The sequence below is a fragment of the Berghia stephanieae genome, chromosome 6 (assembly GCF_034508935.2).
Source record: "Berghia stephanieae isolate SIO BIC M18660-M18661 chromosome 6, UCSD_Bste_1.3, whole genome shotgun sequence".
NCBI lineage: Eukaryota > Metazoa > Mollusca > Gastropoda > Nudibranchia > Aeolidiidae > Berghia > Berghia stephanieae.
Genome location: NC_088365.1, coordinates 51,559,720 through 51,577,433, shown reverse-complemented (window position 1 = coordinate 51,577,433; position 17,714 = coordinate 51,559,720). Strand labels below are relative to the sequence as shown.

General features: G+C 34.6%; 1 protein-coding gene across 2 annotated transcripts in view; it reads left to right on the top strand.

Moving 5' to 3' along the window:
- Nucleotides 1–17,714, top strand: part of LOC144975227 (uncharacterized) — a 93,785-nt gene that overhangs the window by 66,258 nt on the left and 9,813 nt on the right. For both annotated transcript variants that reach the window (XM_078919112.1, XM_078919113.1), the window contains exons 22-32: nucleotides 199–248; nucleotides 4,818–4,897; nucleotides 6,640–6,687; nucleotides 7,720–7,806; nucleotides 8,808–8,897; nucleotides 9,283–9,351; nucleotides 10,293–10,332; nucleotides 12,115–12,165; nucleotides 12,630–12,679; nucleotides 13,646–13,762; nucleotides 16,316–16,445. In XM_078919112.1, coding sequence (XP_078775238.1) covers nucleotides 199–248; nucleotides 4,818–4,897; nucleotides 6,640–6,687; nucleotides 7,720–7,806; nucleotides 8,808–8,897; nucleotides 9,283–9,351; nucleotides 10,293–10,332; nucleotides 12,115–12,165; nucleotides 12,630–12,679; nucleotides 13,646–13,762; nucleotides 16,316–16,445 — 812 coding nt within the window. The remainder of the gene's footprint in view (nucleotides 1–198; nucleotides 249–4,817; nucleotides 4,898–6,639; nucleotides 6,688–7,719; nucleotides 7,807–8,807; nucleotides 8,898–9,282; nucleotides 9,352–10,292; nucleotides 10,333–12,114; nucleotides 12,166–12,629; nucleotides 12,680–13,645; nucleotides 13,763–16,315; nucleotides 16,446–17,714) is intronic.

Genomic DNA, 17,714 nt, shown 5'->3' with positions numbered 1-17,714 from the left:
CCCCCCCTCCTTCTCCCTCTGTGTGTGAAGCCATTTTCGCCATTTGACAACATTATTTATTATTTAGAATAAAAGATAAAGCACTCTTCATAAAGGGAGATGGCTCAATTTTAAAGAAAATGAACTTAATTTAAATAAAGCTAGAATTAATAATTACACTTGGTTTATTTTTTTCCCTTCTTTTTTTTTTTTTACCAGGAAAGCCAGACTGAGAGATGGAAATGAGGCGGACGATGAGGGCGAATATGGTAGGCCCAATTATTATTATTTCCTTTCATAATAATTACTTTCTTCATTGTTTCGACAAATTCTATGCTTAATTCTCTGTAGTAAAATTGAATTTCAATGACCTACCTACGTACAGTAAACCATCTTCTTACTGAGTAGCTTCAACATTCATTCGCTTATTGAAATGCAGACTGTTTATAATTAGATCATCCATCCATTCATTAGCGGCTAACGTTTTTTGTAATTCTAACGTCACTTATTACACAAAGTAGTGTGCACAACGACACAGAACACACACAAACACACATAAAAATAGATATGAATATGCGTAGATATCTGATTTTGATTTAGATAGGCTAGTTTATTTGGAAATAAGGAACGTTTAGTTAAACAACAGACTCGTGCTTATCAGTGTGTTAGTTGTCGTAAAATTGAGTGGTTTTTCTTATTTGTTTTGTAAGAGGGGGGGGGGGGGTTGTTGGTCCTAGTATTTGGAGCCTTCAATTGACCCTTAAGACAATAAAATGGCATTTGTGACCCATCCTTTCAAATTGGTTTTATGTCTGGACAAATGGCCCCCTTAATAATTGATTTAGGATTGAACTGATATGAAATATGAACTTTATGTTTGTTTGTTTGTTTTTGCAAAATAAGAATTTGCATTATTTCGCCACCAAAACGAATAAATTTTGACTTCGTTTCATATTTGTGGCTATTATTGCAATATTTCCAGGACATGGTGCATCTCGACATGATACCGTTTTGAGACATTGGGCTACATTTGATCAAGAATTGTGTGGCACATACAAAACTCTTTTACATTTAAGACCCCTCGTCTCAAAACGATATTAAGTCGGGATGATTAAGATGTTAAAAATTGAAATATCAGACTTTTCGTTGAGTTTGTATAAATCATTGAGGAGAATGAATATGATATTTTATTAGAGTGCTGAATACCAAGGATTCATATTTTTGACCAGTTTTACTATAATTTTACTTTTTAGCATCAAGTTAATCCCGACAAAATGCCGTTTTGAGACGTTGGGTCACATTTTATTTTGAAGAAATCAATCAATTTCATGTCATTAAGCACACACCAGCATTTGGGTTGAATATGGGTATACATATTAGCAGGTCTGATAACCGAACGCGATTATGGGGTGGATTGAGCATTGTTGTAATATGGACATTATTTGGATTTGGTTTGAATTAACTTTGCTGCAATGGGACCCATAACAATTAGGATTATCAGACCTGTAAATTAGTATACGATGGGTTAAACTTAACGTTTCATTTTACAGTTTTGTCATTCAAGAAGATTAGTAATTTGGAAGACTATTGAATGCAACCCAGTTTTTTCTTATCAATATCTTTCTCTTTTCCTCTAACTGCAGCATTCTTGACCAGATATTTATTATTAGTTTATATATAACTTTTTTTCGGGGAAATACCACAACTTGAATGCTTCGAATATTTTTGAATTTACATAATTTGAAATGTATGTACGAGGACAATTATTTTGTTTATCTATGTAGATATTCATTGCCTTCTTTCAAATGAATTTACAAGGTGCAACGTTTCGCAAAACTCATGAAACGAAATTGTTTCGTATTGAATTGTTTTTTTTTTTTTTGGTAATTTTTTTTACATTTCATAAAATATCTCTTACTTTTTCGTCTCAGTCTATGTGGATATTTTGAAATTGTCTCCATTATGCGTTTTTATATTTGTCTATCGACCATTCTACAATTTTCTCAGATTTTGTTTCGTTTTTCGTGGTCCGACACTTATAATTTTGAAAGGACCCTGCAAGATATATAGAAGAATAAGGTACAAACATATTATACTGTCTTTCCAAGTAGACTTGCAGAGGATTAATTAATTAATTGTTTTAACAAAACTTACAATCACTGGTCTGCACTTCACTGACTATAGAATTGTACTCTTAAGGTTCACTGTGACAAATTAGGGAGCAGGCACTGGTGGACTGGGGGGGGGGGGGGGGGAGGGGGCAGCGTAGCTCAGCAGTACGGTCTTTGCTTCGTACCCGATAGGTACCGAGTTCGATCACCTGCGGCTGCGCCGTGTGACCTTGAGCAAGTCACCTAACCCTAGCTCAATTTGCAGCGCTGCACCGCGGCTGACGCCCGGGTCATTCCAGTTTTCCCTTGGAATAGACCCTTGAGACAAATTTCCCATATGGGATGATTAAAGGGAATTTAATTTAATTAAACAAACATTTTTCAAAATAGAAATCTTAAAAGGTGCCAGACAAAGCAGAAAGAAAAGAAAAAAAATCATCATAATAATCTGCCTGACTCGACTAAGAATCAAACCCCAGACCTCCTAACGATCAGAAGGTCTGAGGTTTGATCCCCAGTCAAGGCCTTTGTCTGATTGTCACTGTTGTATACAGACCTAATCAAATAGAGAAAATTTAGTGAGACCCTATAGATAGTATGCGCTTGGCTAAGAAGCTCACAACATTGCCATCCGGAAGTATAACGGACCAACACACAGAACTATGTGTAACCATATGAACATTTATAGTCTGGATAATAGAGTTAAGTGAGAATTACTCATAAACGTGGATGGCAAAAAAAAACCCCCACAAAAAAACAAACTAAAAAAACAACAACAAATACCAGAGTGACATCAACTGCATTCTATCTATATGGCAAAATGTGTCATAATCTGTAAATTCTGAATAAAAGACTGGAAGGACAACAATAATCATACACGATAGACATCGTTCCGTGAAAGAGTATATTTTAAAAACATCATCATCAACAACTATAACAACAACAACAACACCAACAACAACAACAACTTTAAAACGAAAATAAAAATCATTCCAATATGGCCGCCGTAACCATAGCAACCAAAGTGCCATGGACTCGGAAACTTGATATTTCTGCTTTGGGTGTTGGTAGGAGTTTAACAAATTAGAGTTTTTTTTTTTGTTTTGAAAAAAAAAGATTGATATTAAGGCAGGTGGTTTTGATGCCAACTCCGCCCGATGTTACCTTTTTGCGGCGATGTGATCTAGTGGTATGACACTCGCTTTCGGAACGGAAGGTCCTGGGTTCGAGCCTCCCTTGGCGCATAGTTGAGTCCTTGGAGAGGGCTCTTTACTCACATTATCTCACCGTACTCAGTTGTAAAATGAGTACCTGGCAGTTAACAGCGTTGTCTCTGTCCGAAAAAAAAATGTAATATCGCCTAACAAGCGTCATGTCCCGTCCTACATGTTAAATGTTGCTGTTGGCCAGGAACCCCTTGTAAAGCGCTTTGAGCACGTTTAGTGGATATTGCGCTATATAAAAGCTCAATTTTAATTTTTTTTAAAAATCTTAAGAAAAATTTAATGAGATGAGCTGTCAGATCAAACTGTGGTTTATGATTGAAATGTCCACAAATGTAGCTGACACGCTTCATTGCACATTTAGATAAAATAACCCATTAAAACTAATCATATTAAAATAACATTTATTGTATGTTAATATCATTTTGTTTTAAAATGTGTTCTTGAACTTGCAAAATTTATCATTTGATTCCAAATGTGTAATACTGAGTGCTTAACAACTGACAAACATTCATTTGTTAAGGCATTTGTTGGCTTATGTCAGAGCAACAAAAAGCAAAAAAAAAAACAAAACAAAAAAACAAAACATACCCAACAAAACTTGAGCTTTAATATAGCACAAATTCTAAAAAAAAAGTGCTTTACAAAGAAGCTCTAGAAAGAAGAATCAAAGTCATTAGTGTGTCAAACACTATTGTATTTCATAGTATAAGCATATACCTTTGCACACATTACCTCATTCGACTAAAGTGTAAACGAGCACCAGGCTATATACGGTGACGGACACTGTAAGAGTGTATTGTAAAACGGATTGTAGGTTTAATCAGAATTTTTGTTCGTTGATCACCTTCATTAAAATATGTAAATATCATGACTTGGACTAACATTTTGGCACATGCGTTGCTCAAGTTTGCTTGGCACAAAATTGTTTCATTTTCAAACTGCACTGTTTTGCCATGTTCCTTGTATAGTTTGTAAAAATAAATAGATTTCACTTTAGTTTAACAACGCTAAAAACCCTGTGCACATAATTCTCTTTATGCTTATTAGTCATTAGAAATGACTGACAGTAACTTTGAAAACAATGATGTAAATTATTCATCTTTTAGTTGATACTCGTAGAATGTGAGTTAATTTCAGATGACGTCAAAATATCCTTTCACTTTAGGATAAAGCTAATGTATTTAATATCTTGAGAAAAGGGGACCTGAGAAATATTAACATTATCTTATAAAAAATATAAAATCTGACTGTCTTGTTTGTCAAAAAACATAAAACCCATTTAATTTGCATAATGTCCAGTATAAATATAAAGTTAGGTAATATCGAATTTCAAACTAATGTCATTACCTACAACATTTTACACATATTGTAGTTGATTAAATGGGATTTAGTATAAAATAGATGATTACAAATTAAATAATAGTGGACACTTTTAATTATGGTTTTCATCATTACAGTAAGTATTTAAATTTAAAATTAATTTTTTTTTCTAAAATTTCAGAAATTGACCCTCTGACAGGAAAGATACGAAAGAAGACGAAGAGAAGAGGGAAAATAACGGAAGACGATGAGTTTATTTATGTATGTATCGACTTTGTTGATTTCAATAGGAAATTAAAACTCCAATAGAATGCCGTGGATTGGGGTGACTATGACCATCCTTCAAATTTACCCCCAGTTTAAAATTATTAAACAACTATGGTAAAATGTATATCATTAACCCTCTCCATACCGGCCATTTTCAAAATTTTCCCAATACGCCCAACACAAAAATAGATTTTTCTTACTCAAACAGGAAAGCAACAATTACATTCGAAACATAATATCCATTATTAAGCAAATTGAGCCCTACAAACAGTTTCAAGGTTTTATAGCGATAACAAAAAAAAAAAATTGTTTCAATTTTGTGATGTAAAATTGAAATCAGAATGAGTAATTATTGGTTTTATCGCAAGGAAGGTGACGATTTTCCAATGGTTAATAGATTTTACCCTTCCCCATTCTTTAGAATACTAAGACGACTTTTTAAAACATGTTTATATCATTATATCTTGTCATTCGGCGATGTGGTCTAGTGGTATGAAACTCGCTTTTCGATCGAAAGATCCCGGGTTCTAGCCTTGTTCGGCGCATAGCTGAGTCCTTGGAAAAGACTCTTTACTCACATTCTCTCATCGTACTCATGCGTAAAATGAGTACCTGGATTGTAATATCGCTTAACAGGCGTCATGTTTCGTTCTACATGTTATGTGTTGCTGTAGGTCAGTGACCCTTTGAACACATTTAGTGGATATTGCGCTATATAAAAGCTCTATTTTAAAAACAATTCAAATAATCTGTCCGATGTCACTATTCTAACGTTTTGGGAAGGATAAAATATAATCTATCAAATGATTTACATTTTTTTACCTTATTAAATTTGTTTAATAATTTTTCAATTTGGAGGCTGGTCTTGCTTAGTCATTCCATTCCACGTTGAACTATTGGTAAATTGATCTTATTTTGTCATTTAAAAAAATCTAAATATAGTTTGCCTTAATATGGAGCATTTCAATAATATGACCAATCATCTCATTAAAAAAAAAGTATGAATTCATTTATGAGACTTAAAATTAAACTTTTCGCAAACCTAATAGATTGAAGTTAAAATTGATATCCACCTTTATTGAAGGCGGTGAGTTATGTTGCTTAAATTATTTTTTAAATAGTGATATTTTCTTATTCTAATCATTTTCAAAATTAAAACTCAAGTTTGTTTATTTGGATCATTCAGACATACTACTATAGTGACGTGGTTGGTCACATATTATGGTTTTAATATGTGTGGACATTTTAGCAGGTCTGAGAACCACACTTGATTAAGGGCTTGTTTTTTTACATTCTGTAATGGACAATATTTTGCATAGGTTTGAGAATAAAAAGAAAATAAATGAGCTTTTATGTAGCGCAAAATCCACTAAACGTGCTCAAAGAGCTTTAAATGGGTCACTGACCAACAGCAACGTTTAACATAGGCGTTTGAGTCCTCGGAAATGGCTCTTTACTCACAGTCCCTCACCGTACTTAGGTGTAAAATGAGTACCTGGGCGTTAACAGCGTTGTTTCTGTCCGGAAAAAAATGTAATATCGCCTAACAGGCGTCATATCCCGTCCTAAATGTTAAATGTTGTTGTTGACCAGGGACCCCTTGTAAAGCGCTTGAGCACGTTTAGTGGATAATGCGCTATATAAATGCTCTATTAAAATGCTCTCTCTATATTATTTTTGTTAATCGATGTGTTTCCTATTGGTGTTAGGATATTCTTCTCTTTATATTGACACAGGAACATGATGAGCACGGACGAATTATTAGAAAGAAAAGAAAAGGAAAGGTAATAATTACACCATTGTTAACTTCATTCATTAATAAAACAAATCAGCAATATGTAATATTAAAAAAATAAATTATGTCCTTCGGCCACGGCAACATTCGACACCGTTGCCTAGGAATTCCATGAATGAATATAGATAATCCTTCAAACAAGATGTCTGATGTCAACTGGAATCACCCATGTTGTCCAAAGTAGAATGTATTTAAGACCCATTCAAAAGAGAAACATTACCACAATCATCTTGAGTGAGGACCAAATTATGAGCTTTCATTGAGTTACGGCACTTTCCCTGGGATCTGTAGGTCCTGATTAGAGCACCACTTTCGGCAATTGCTAATTTTATTTCTTATAGAGCACCACTTTCGGCAATTGCTAATCTTATTTCTTATAGAGCACCACTTTCGGCAATTGCTAATTTTATTTCTTATAGAGCACCGCTTTCGGCAATTGCTAATTTTATTTCTTATTGAGCACCGCTTTCGGCAATTGCTAATTTTATTTCTTATTGAGCACCGCTTTCGGCAATTGCTAATTTTATTTCTTATTGAGCACCGCTTTCGGCAATTGCTAATTTTATTTCTTAAACTATGTAGATTTGGTTCCTTAATATCGACTTTAAGAGGAATAAATGAAGCATTATCAAGCACTGAGCATTGTGAAAACATACACATTGTGCGTCTTGTGGTATGATGCGCACTTTAGGATCGGAAGGTTCTGGGTTCGAGCCTCGCTCGGTGCATAGTTGAGTCATTAGAAAAGACTCTTTACTCACATTAAATCACCGTACTCAGGTGTAAAATGAGTACCTGGCCGTTAACAGCGTTGTCTCTGTTCGAAAAAAAATTTGTAATATTGCCTAACAGGCGTCATGTCTTGTTCTACATTTTAAGAGTTGCTGTTGGCTAGGGACCCCTTGTGAAGCGCTTTGAGCACGTTTATTGGATATTACACTATGTTTAAAATAAGCTCAAAGCTCAAGAAAAAATATAGTTTTTTATTCATTTATTCATTATTTATCATTCCCACACGCAGGATGGTGAAGACAGTGGATCGGAGTATGAGATGGAGTATGACGAACATGGAAATCTTATAAAGCAGAAAAAGAAGAAAGCAGGGAAGGTAAGTTCAATCCCGATTGAGCTTACACATTATTCTAACAACTAAAAATAGCTTTTAAATTTGGTTAGAAAAATTTATTTACTTCATATAAGTAAAAGTAGTCCTTAGGAGCCATTAAATTAAGCCCGTGGAGCCGGATTTTTATCCCTTTTCCTATAGTGTGAAACGGACAAAAGCAATTGCTTGCTACCCTTTAAATAGGACGCTAGTCTATAGCAAAGGATTTTCCATTAGCTCTAACAGACCCAGCTACACAATCACTGCTGGGTGAACAGAATGGGTTGTGTGTGTGTGTGTGTTCGAGGGGGGGGGGGAGAATCAGAAAAAATCTTGACTTTATCAGCCGTCGATTTGCGTAGTGTGAAGGGTGTTAGTGCTCTATCAACTGAGCTATCGGGACCCCTTTACTTCGGACATCGAACCAACTTGTATCATAGACTTCCACCTGAAGCGTGATACTCCACAGAATTACAGAAATGAGACTTTAGGGTAATTTGAATCCACGACCGACATTTGAAGTACATTTTTTGTGTGGTCAACCTGACGAAAAATTTGTTCTGCTAGAGTAGGAGAATCTGAACTTTAATTGCTGAAATAGCAAAAGCGTACCTTTCGGAAAAAAATACAACAAAACAAACCCAAACAAACCGACGTGTACATATATGCATGTCTGGCATCCGAACCTAGTTATAGGCATATTGTAACATTGTTGTAATTTTTTTGAGATTTCCATTACAACAATGAGCCCATTATGAATTGGGCTATCAGATCTTCACATAAGTGCACGTCGAAACAAACAAAACAAAGAAAACAATTCAAAACAAATAGACACACAAACAAACAAAAAACACAACAAAAAAAAATACAGAAAAAAACAAAGCATAGTAAAACAAAATAACCGTTGAATGTGAGTCGAAATGCTGATCAATGCTCTACTTGAGCCGTAAGGGCCCCCTCCCTATTTTAAAGAATTAATAAAGAAAACTTTGTTATTTCTACAGAGAGGAGGTGATGATAGTGAAGAAGAGATTGAGTATGTTTACGACAAAGATGGAAAGCTGATTGGTCAAAAGAAGAAAGGAAAAGGAAAGGTAGGCAAATATATATACATATTGTTTGATCTTACATTTTAATTTTACTTTGATTTTTGTGTTTGAAGGAGTAGGATTAAGCCTTTTTAAAAATAAGCCGAGCTATAAAAATGTAAAAATAGTATTATAGAAGGAACAAAATTGACGTCACTCAGCTAAATGCTATTATATTTTGACAGTCTGTGAGTGATTAGTTCTCACTAAATTATATCGATCAGACTGTAAAATGTTAAAGGTTACATACAGTTTTGCGTATTGGTATGTTTAATTTGGCTGGTGAATGTTGTGTGTATTATACTTAAAAGCATAGCATTAATTAAATCATCTCTCAGTACCCAATTTTTGAGTTCATTTATCTATATGATTGTTTTGTTTGTTTTGACAGAAAGGAGAGGAGTATGAATATATCTATGATGACAAAGGACGACTTGTGAAAAAGATAAGAAAAGGAGCGGTGAGTCTACAAACCCAAAAAATATATTATTTTAAAAAGGTTACATTTTGTCAACAGTATTATTATTTTTTAATTTTTTATTTCTCAAACTGCGGCGCTGCACTGCGGCTGACTCCTAGGTTATTCCAGTCTTTCCTTGGAATAGACTCTAGAGACAAATTTCCCCTATGGGATGAATAAAGGGAATTCTATTTATTTTTTATTTTATTCATTTTTCATTTTTTATTTCCCAATTTGTCATGACTAATTATGAAAAGACCTCAACTTTCAACTTTCTGGATTTTGATAATCAAATACGTTTTTGTCGTTGCCTCGAAAAGAGTTTTTATACCATGATGTACCGAGTTTTACGTATTTTGTTTATTTTTTTTTTTGGAGGATTCTTTATATCTTTTTCATTTCATGCTTGTATAGTTTATAACTTCAAGCAGCCTAAATTTTTGTAATAATCCAGACAAAATGATTATCTCACAAAATAGAAAAAAAAGCCAACAAGAAACAAAAACAAAACAAAACAAAATAATCCCACAAATTCTTTGACGGATCTCATGGTTATTTATATAATCATAAAAATTGATAGCATAAAGATAATCTGTGGTTTTGAGGAAATGTTTTGGTGTTGTTATTGAAGTAAAATACACCTGGAATTTGAGATTATGCTTCCATTTAATGCTGGATAATTAATGTGAGTTGGTTTATATCATCATCATCCATCGTGGCTTGTACTCTTGAGCACGTTTCCGGTCGGATGTCTCAACGAATCACGATCCTCTGCGGTGCGCATGAAATTGTGTTGTTTTTTAAAATCAATTTTTGGTCATTCTTAGGTTATTTAAATGTCATTCTTTGTCTTCCTCTAGCTCTCTTTCCTTCGATCATCCCAGATGTTACCAACTTGTTTTATATATAATCCTTTATATTCTGATTTCTTTTGGTTCCAGGCAGAGGATGACGAAGGATCAGAATATGAATATGAATATGGTGAGTTTTATCTATATCGATCTATTCATATTTCAAGGAAATTATTATTGTTATGCCCCTCCACCACGACATCGTACGATATCGTCGCTAAGGCATTTCATGAAGGAATAATATAGATAATTCATCAAACAAGATGTCTGATGTCAACAGGAATCAACCATGTTGTCCAAGTGAGCAAATTGGGGGTTAATAATAATCTTGCTCACGAAAAAAACCCCCAAAAAACAAAAAACAAAAACGAAAGTGCCCGAAGCGGGGCTCGAACCCTGGACCTTCCAGGTCACAGTGCAATGCCTTAACCAATCGGCCACTTCGCCCAACCCCTCCCCCCCCCTTCAAGGAAATTAAATATCTAAAAGATGTCAGAAAGAAAATATTCTTATTTTTCAGATTATTTTTTTGTCAGTCATTACAATAGATTATCCTAACTATTCAGTAAGTTATAAATTTATCTAACAAATAAACGTTTTACAATCAATGATAGTCTTTTGAATTTTTAAAAATTAGTAAAAATGTTATCTTCTGGAATTATAAATGTATAAAAATGTTGATAGTTTCTCAACTACGTTTACGTTAACATTCTCCTTGCCAGCCATTTTCAGGATTTCCTCCAAAACTACACACTCAACTAACACAAAAACACATTTTTTATCACTCAAACGCACTAGCAGTAAGTTCTTGCCATACATAACTTTTTATCAAAACATTCTGTTCATTTTCTTTAAATTTTATGATGTGCAAAAGAAATTTGAATAAGAAAAATATTTGTTGTATTGTAACGAATGTGACGATTTTCCTATAGTTGGTATGGAGAGGGTTAAGAAGACAAAATAATAGATCATTGAGAAATTCAGTATGCGTGAGGTGTAATTTTGATTGTTATAGATGACTCAAATAATCACGATTCCACAAAATCTTTTATTTTTACCATTTGAATGTTGCTCTTGGTATGACGATATATAATACTCCCATGAGTGTCGCTAAAATTAATAGGAAAAAATAGTGACAAGCTTTATGCTAGATCTCCTCCATCTGTCTGTTTATCTCCCTCGTTAAAATTCGCAAGCCTCTGCGTACACGTAGATCCTCATACTCTTATTATATCGATTTACTTTTCCCTAAAACTATGATTTTCAATCACTTTTTACTTACGCTGCTCAAGCATTTGGAACTCTTTATCCCTTCAAACAAAAAGATCTGGGTCCTTTTTCCTCTTTCAAAAAAAAATAATTAAACAGAGTTTTATAAACAAATGTATGATATCTAAAATTAATCATGAACAATGAATTTAATATTAAATGTACAGTGTATGTGCATGTGTGTATGTTGTGAGTGTGTGAGTGTGTGCTTGTGCGTAAGTTTTCTGTAATTCCAAGCGCCGATGAGCATTTTATCAATTTGGAAGTTGGCGATCTATCAGTGATTATTGTTATGTCATGTCATGTCATTGGACGGTAAGAATTTTAATTGTGCATATCCAAAGTGGCTCGTTGACCATAAGTCTTTAGATTAATCTAATCGAATGGTAATTGTTATTAAATCATATGATTCCACGAAGAAATATGTCACTATATCAAAGTTTAGGGAGCAGCGTGGCTAACTGTACGGTCTTTGTTTAGATCACCCACCGCTGCGCTGTGTGGTCTTGAGCAAGTCACCTCGTCCTTTCTTAATTTGCTACTGACGCCTGGGTTATTCCAGACTTCCCTTGGAATAGACCCTAGAGACCTTATAGGATGAATAAAGGGAATTTCATTTTTTAAAAAATCCATCTCATTTCAGATGAACAAGGAAATCTAATTGGTACGAAGAAAACTAAAGGTCGCAAAGATAGTAAGTACCATAGATTTATAATGGTGTATGAAATGATCTTACTTTTCTTGTCTTTATGGTGATGTCCTTTCTGTTCACGATCATCTAAAGCACTCATCTACATCACTAATAGGGAACGATGGTGCTTTACAAGGGGTCCATTGACAACAGCGACGCCCGCAAGGCGATAATACATCTTTTTCACAGAGACAACGCTGTTAATGTCCAAATACTAATTTTACGCCTGAGTGCAATGAGAGAATGTGAGTAAAGAGTCTTTTCTAGGATTCAACTTTGCGTTGATCATTGCGGAATTCGAAACCTAAATCCAAAGGCGAATGTGATATGAAAAGACCAAAAAGCTGCAAAATACTACCATTAATCAAATTTTCTATGCTATTTATAAATAAAGCTTGTAACATGATTTTTACCTTCACTATAACTATTGTGGTACTTACCTATTCTTTCAAATTCAAATCTTTCAGGTGTTGATTCAGATGATGGAAATTATTTTGAAGTCGATGAAAAGGGACAGGTAAGAATTTTTACGAAAATGATAAGCTCCTTATTTCGATTTGAGTTCTATTGTTTGTACAGTTTTCTATAAGGATAATATTGTTCATATAAAACAAAGGAATAAATCATGTCTTATATTTCTCTAATCATTTATGAAACAAAACATTGTTTTAGCTCAGTGAGCTATTTCTAAAAAAGAAGACGCTTGTAATGTAAAATGGGATGATATCGTCAAAAGTATACTTATTTTCTGATCTCTCTCTCTCTCTCTCTCTCTCTCTCTCTCTCTCTCTCTCTCTCTCTATATATATATATATATATATATATATATATATATATATATATATATATATATGATTTAGATATAAAAGAATTTCCATGCGTGCTGCATATTTATTGCTCAGTTTTACAATGTGATTTATGAATGTAAGACTGAACATTCGTCTGTAAACTTGACTTTAACAGAGATAAATGGGAAGAAATCCTACTTTCTAGTATTTTATCATTATTTTTGAAATCAAATCTACACTGCTTTGATCTAAATTTTTTAACCGTGCGCCTTACTTTGACTCAGATGATAACCCAGACTACCCACTTTTAATGAACAATCTATTGAAAAACAGTATTAATAGCCAATTCTCGTCCTACATGATAAATTTAAATATTTCTGTAAAGCACTCTGAGCATATTATTATGAATACTGCGTTACATAAAAATAGAGGTCAGTGCTCCATTGGTTTGGATTACAACACAGGCGACACAATTTTGAGTTTATGTGTCGGAATGATTTTATATTTTTCTTCTTTCGGTATAATAGATACAATCTGCTTTTTGAACAGTATGATAGGTTCCAATTGGCATCAAGAGTCTGGTCGATAAAATATTCGTCATCTTACTAATAATCTAGAAATGTTTAAGTTATTCTTTTTTTTTCAGAAATGAATGCACTTCAGACTTTTGCCTGACCCAAAATTATCTTTTCCAGGTCAAATTAAGAGAAGGCAAGAAAAAGATCGATCTGTCGAAACTCACAGATGAAGATTTGCGTCGTCTTGGGATAGATCCAAACCAATCTAAGGAAGAAATTGCCCGACAACTCAAGGTAAATGTGACCCCTCGTCTGAAAACGGTATTAAGTCGGGATGATTAAGGTGCTCAAAATTGAAATTAGAGGTCTATAGCCAGAAATATCAGACTTGCGTTTAGTTTGTACGTTTTGTTGAGGAAAATGAATATGATATTTTAGAGTGCTAGATACCAATGATTCATATTTTTGACCAGTTTAACTATAATTTGACCTTTTAGCATCTGGTTCATCCGACATTAGACGCTTTAAGACGTTGAATCACAAATAAACTGAATAAAGATGACGTCATTCATTGCTCTGTTATTGATTTTAGACTGCCGTTCTCACTAAATTCTCTCGAGCTTGCTATAAAGGTATGGTTTCACATAGTGATATGTGTTAGTTCGGATTGATTTGGCGGACAGAGTTTGTGAGTAGTACAAACAGTCACCTGAAATAACTACAAAGGACATCCAATTTGTTTAGTTACGACATAAAAACCGTAGGGCTTGAGCATAGATCTGCCGTACTCTAAAAAAAACACTTTAAAACTTTTTGACCAAAAATCTCGACCTTCAAATATCGATCAATTAAAATATTCTTCATCAAAGAAACCTGGCGAAGGACCATGGAGAAAGAATTAAAGGAAGCAGGCCTGTCCTGGAATACAGTTACCGCAAAAGCAGCCGATCGCAAAAAAATGGAGATGTCTGGTGGATGTCCTATGTGCCTCAAGGCCCGAAGAGGATTAAGTAGTAATCATCAAATATGTGCAGATGGAAACTTGGGAATAGTGATGCCTGTCGGAAATGTCAGATAGCTCTAGAGACCAGCGATCACATCGTCCTCCACTGTCCAGTAACTAAACTTGAAGGTGAAACGGTTCTTAGTGCGGAGGAAGACTTTCGAAGCTGGGTTGACGAAATGAATTTGGAGGTGTAGCCATACGCTACTACTACTACTACTACTACTACTACTACTACTACTACTACTACTACTACTACTACTTACTACTACTACTACTACCTCCTCTAACTACACTACTACCTACTACTACTACTCCTACTACTACTACTACTACTACTACTACTACTACTACTACTACTACTTACTACTACTACTACTACTACTACTATACTACTACTACTACTACTACTACTACTATACTACTACTACTACTACTACTACTACTACTACTACTACTACTACTACTACTACTACTAGTACTACTACTACTACTAGTACTACTACTACTACTACTACTACTACTACTACTACTACTACTACTACTACTACCCTCATCTAGTCAAAAAACTCTTAAAACTGGGACTTCTTGATTTTAAAAAAGGATTACAAGTTACTATTATATCAATCTGTATAATAGACCTATAATTTTGAGATTTGCCAGTATTGGCCAGTGCGGCTATGTGGTCTAGTGATATGACACTCGCTTTTGGATCGGAAGGTCCTGGGTTCGAGCCTCGCTCGGCGCATAGTTGAGTCCTTGGAAAAGGCTCTTTACTCACATTCTCTCACCGTACTCAGATGTAAAATGAATACCGTGCCGTTAACAGCGTTATCTTTGTCCGAAAAATTGTAATATCGCCTAACAGGCTTCGTGTCCCGTCCTACATGTTAAATGTTGCTGTTGACCAGGGACCCCTTGTAAAGCGATTTGAGCACATTAGTGGATATTGCTCTATATAAAAGCTCAATTAAAACAAAATGATTCGCTCGTTGGCCAAAATCTAACATGGGCTGTACGGAAAATCTTAACCTTTATCCTAATTTTTAATTTTAAAAAAGATTAAAAAAGAGAATCAGATTTGAATTTAATTGTATTCAATAAATAGTGTGATGTCATGTCCGCCCAGCAACCAGCAGCTTGGTTCTAAACAAAGAAAACCGGTACTTTTTATTCTTCATGCTGACTAGAACTTTTTCACATGTCATGTGATCAGAATGTATAAAAGTCAAAACTTGATCAGATTTATAATGTTTTTCTCCTCTGGATACACATTTAATGCTCGTCGGAGAAGTATTCCATAAGGGCGTCCGCCATTGTTCCTACTACCTTGTACGCAGAATCCCTGACTACGGACAGAGCTGCACATACGAGATGGAAGTCGGTTTGGACGAATTCAATCCCTCGTGGGGGCGGGGACCTACACTCCTCTAAGCTTGGTGAGAAGTTGCCAGGCTTTGATACCAGTAAGAGGAGACACTGGGTAGCTGCGAATCGGCTTCGGTCGAGGAGCTGCCTAACGGCCGGTGCGTTACATCAGTGGGGTCTAACTTCCTGTCCAATATGTCCACGCTGTGGACAAGAACCCGAAACGGCAGAGCATCTAGTCGAAAGGTGTGTTGTGACGATGCTACCAGGCGGGTTCGCGACGGTGCACGAATGCGGACCGGACTTTGCTGATTGGGTCGATCGTCATAACATAATAGTGTGAACCATAAGAAGCTGCTGCCATTGTTCCGATAGTTTAGAACCAGTTACTAAGTTCCTATGCGTCATTACGAGGGAAGTGACGTCTAGACTGTTGAAGCCTATTAACATTCCGTTAATAATTTTTCCCCACACAGGAAAAGTTTGGCTCTAACGTGGTGATAGTCAACAACAAGAAAAAGATTGGCACACGTCGCTTATCGGACTATGGGAGCAGCGTGGACACAGATGATTTGGCCAACGACAGTGATTTGGATGTCACTACTTGTGAGTTTTTACCTATTTTCATTACACATTGTCCCTCATTAATTATTAGTATTGTGTTTTGGATGCTGAGTTTCCCCCCCCCCCCCCCCCCCCCCAAAAAAAAACCAAAAAACAAAAGCTCAACCCCCCCCCCCCCCCCCCTAACCCCCCCCCCCCAACAAAAAAAAAAAAAAAAGAAAAAACAAAAACAAAAAATAAATTAAAAAAAAAGACCAAAAAAAAAAAAAAACAAACTCCCCGACAAAATACTTTTATGCACTGAATAGATACATGGCATCTTATTTTCTAGTCTGACGTCAATAAAGATAATCTATCTTCTCTCTTTTTCGTCCCGTAATCCTTATAATCTGCCTATAAATCCTGACACTAAACTAATTAAGCCAAATTATGATTCAATATGTAACATATTCATTATTAGTCCTCCGAAGGTTACATACACACTTCAAAAGATTTTGGAAACAGAAAAGTAGAAGGTGTAACGTAAGATAAAATAATATAATTTAATAATTAATAAATTATATAAATAATAATAATAATAATAATAATAATAAATAATAATAATATAATATAATAATAATAATAATAATAATAATAATATAATAAAATAAATAATAATAATAATAATAATAATAATAAAAATAAATAATAATAATAATAATAATAATAATAATAATAATAATAATAATAATAATATCTTTAATGGTCTCAACATAGTGGCAATTTGTCATTTGGTTACATATGTATAACAATACAATAATATATTGGCATAGACATCTTACACATATGCACACTAGTAACATCGTAGTCATCATCATCATCATCATCATCATCATCATCATCATCATCATCATCATCATCATCATCATCATCACAACAACCTTCCTAATATTTCCGCTACAAACCTTCACTTTCACCATTTCCCTATAACACCATCACCATCCTCATCATATCCATATTATATTATTTTTTTTCCATGTAACAAGCTATAAGAGGGAAAGCTTATTGCTTTGATATCCCTCATCAGAAAGACAAAGGTCGTGTTCTCAAATTGTCTCTCTTTCTCTCTCTCTCTCTCTCTCTCTCTCTCTCTCTCTCTCTCTCTCTTTTCGCCTCTCACCATCTCTGTTATTTTCTCTCTTCCGCACTCTTCCTTTCATTCTCTCCTCCAGTCCCTCTTTATTATATCTTCTTCTTCTTCTTCAAGTACCAATGTCTCAGGTACCGATGTCTGGCACAGACATCGGTGATCATGTTACGCCATTCATCTCT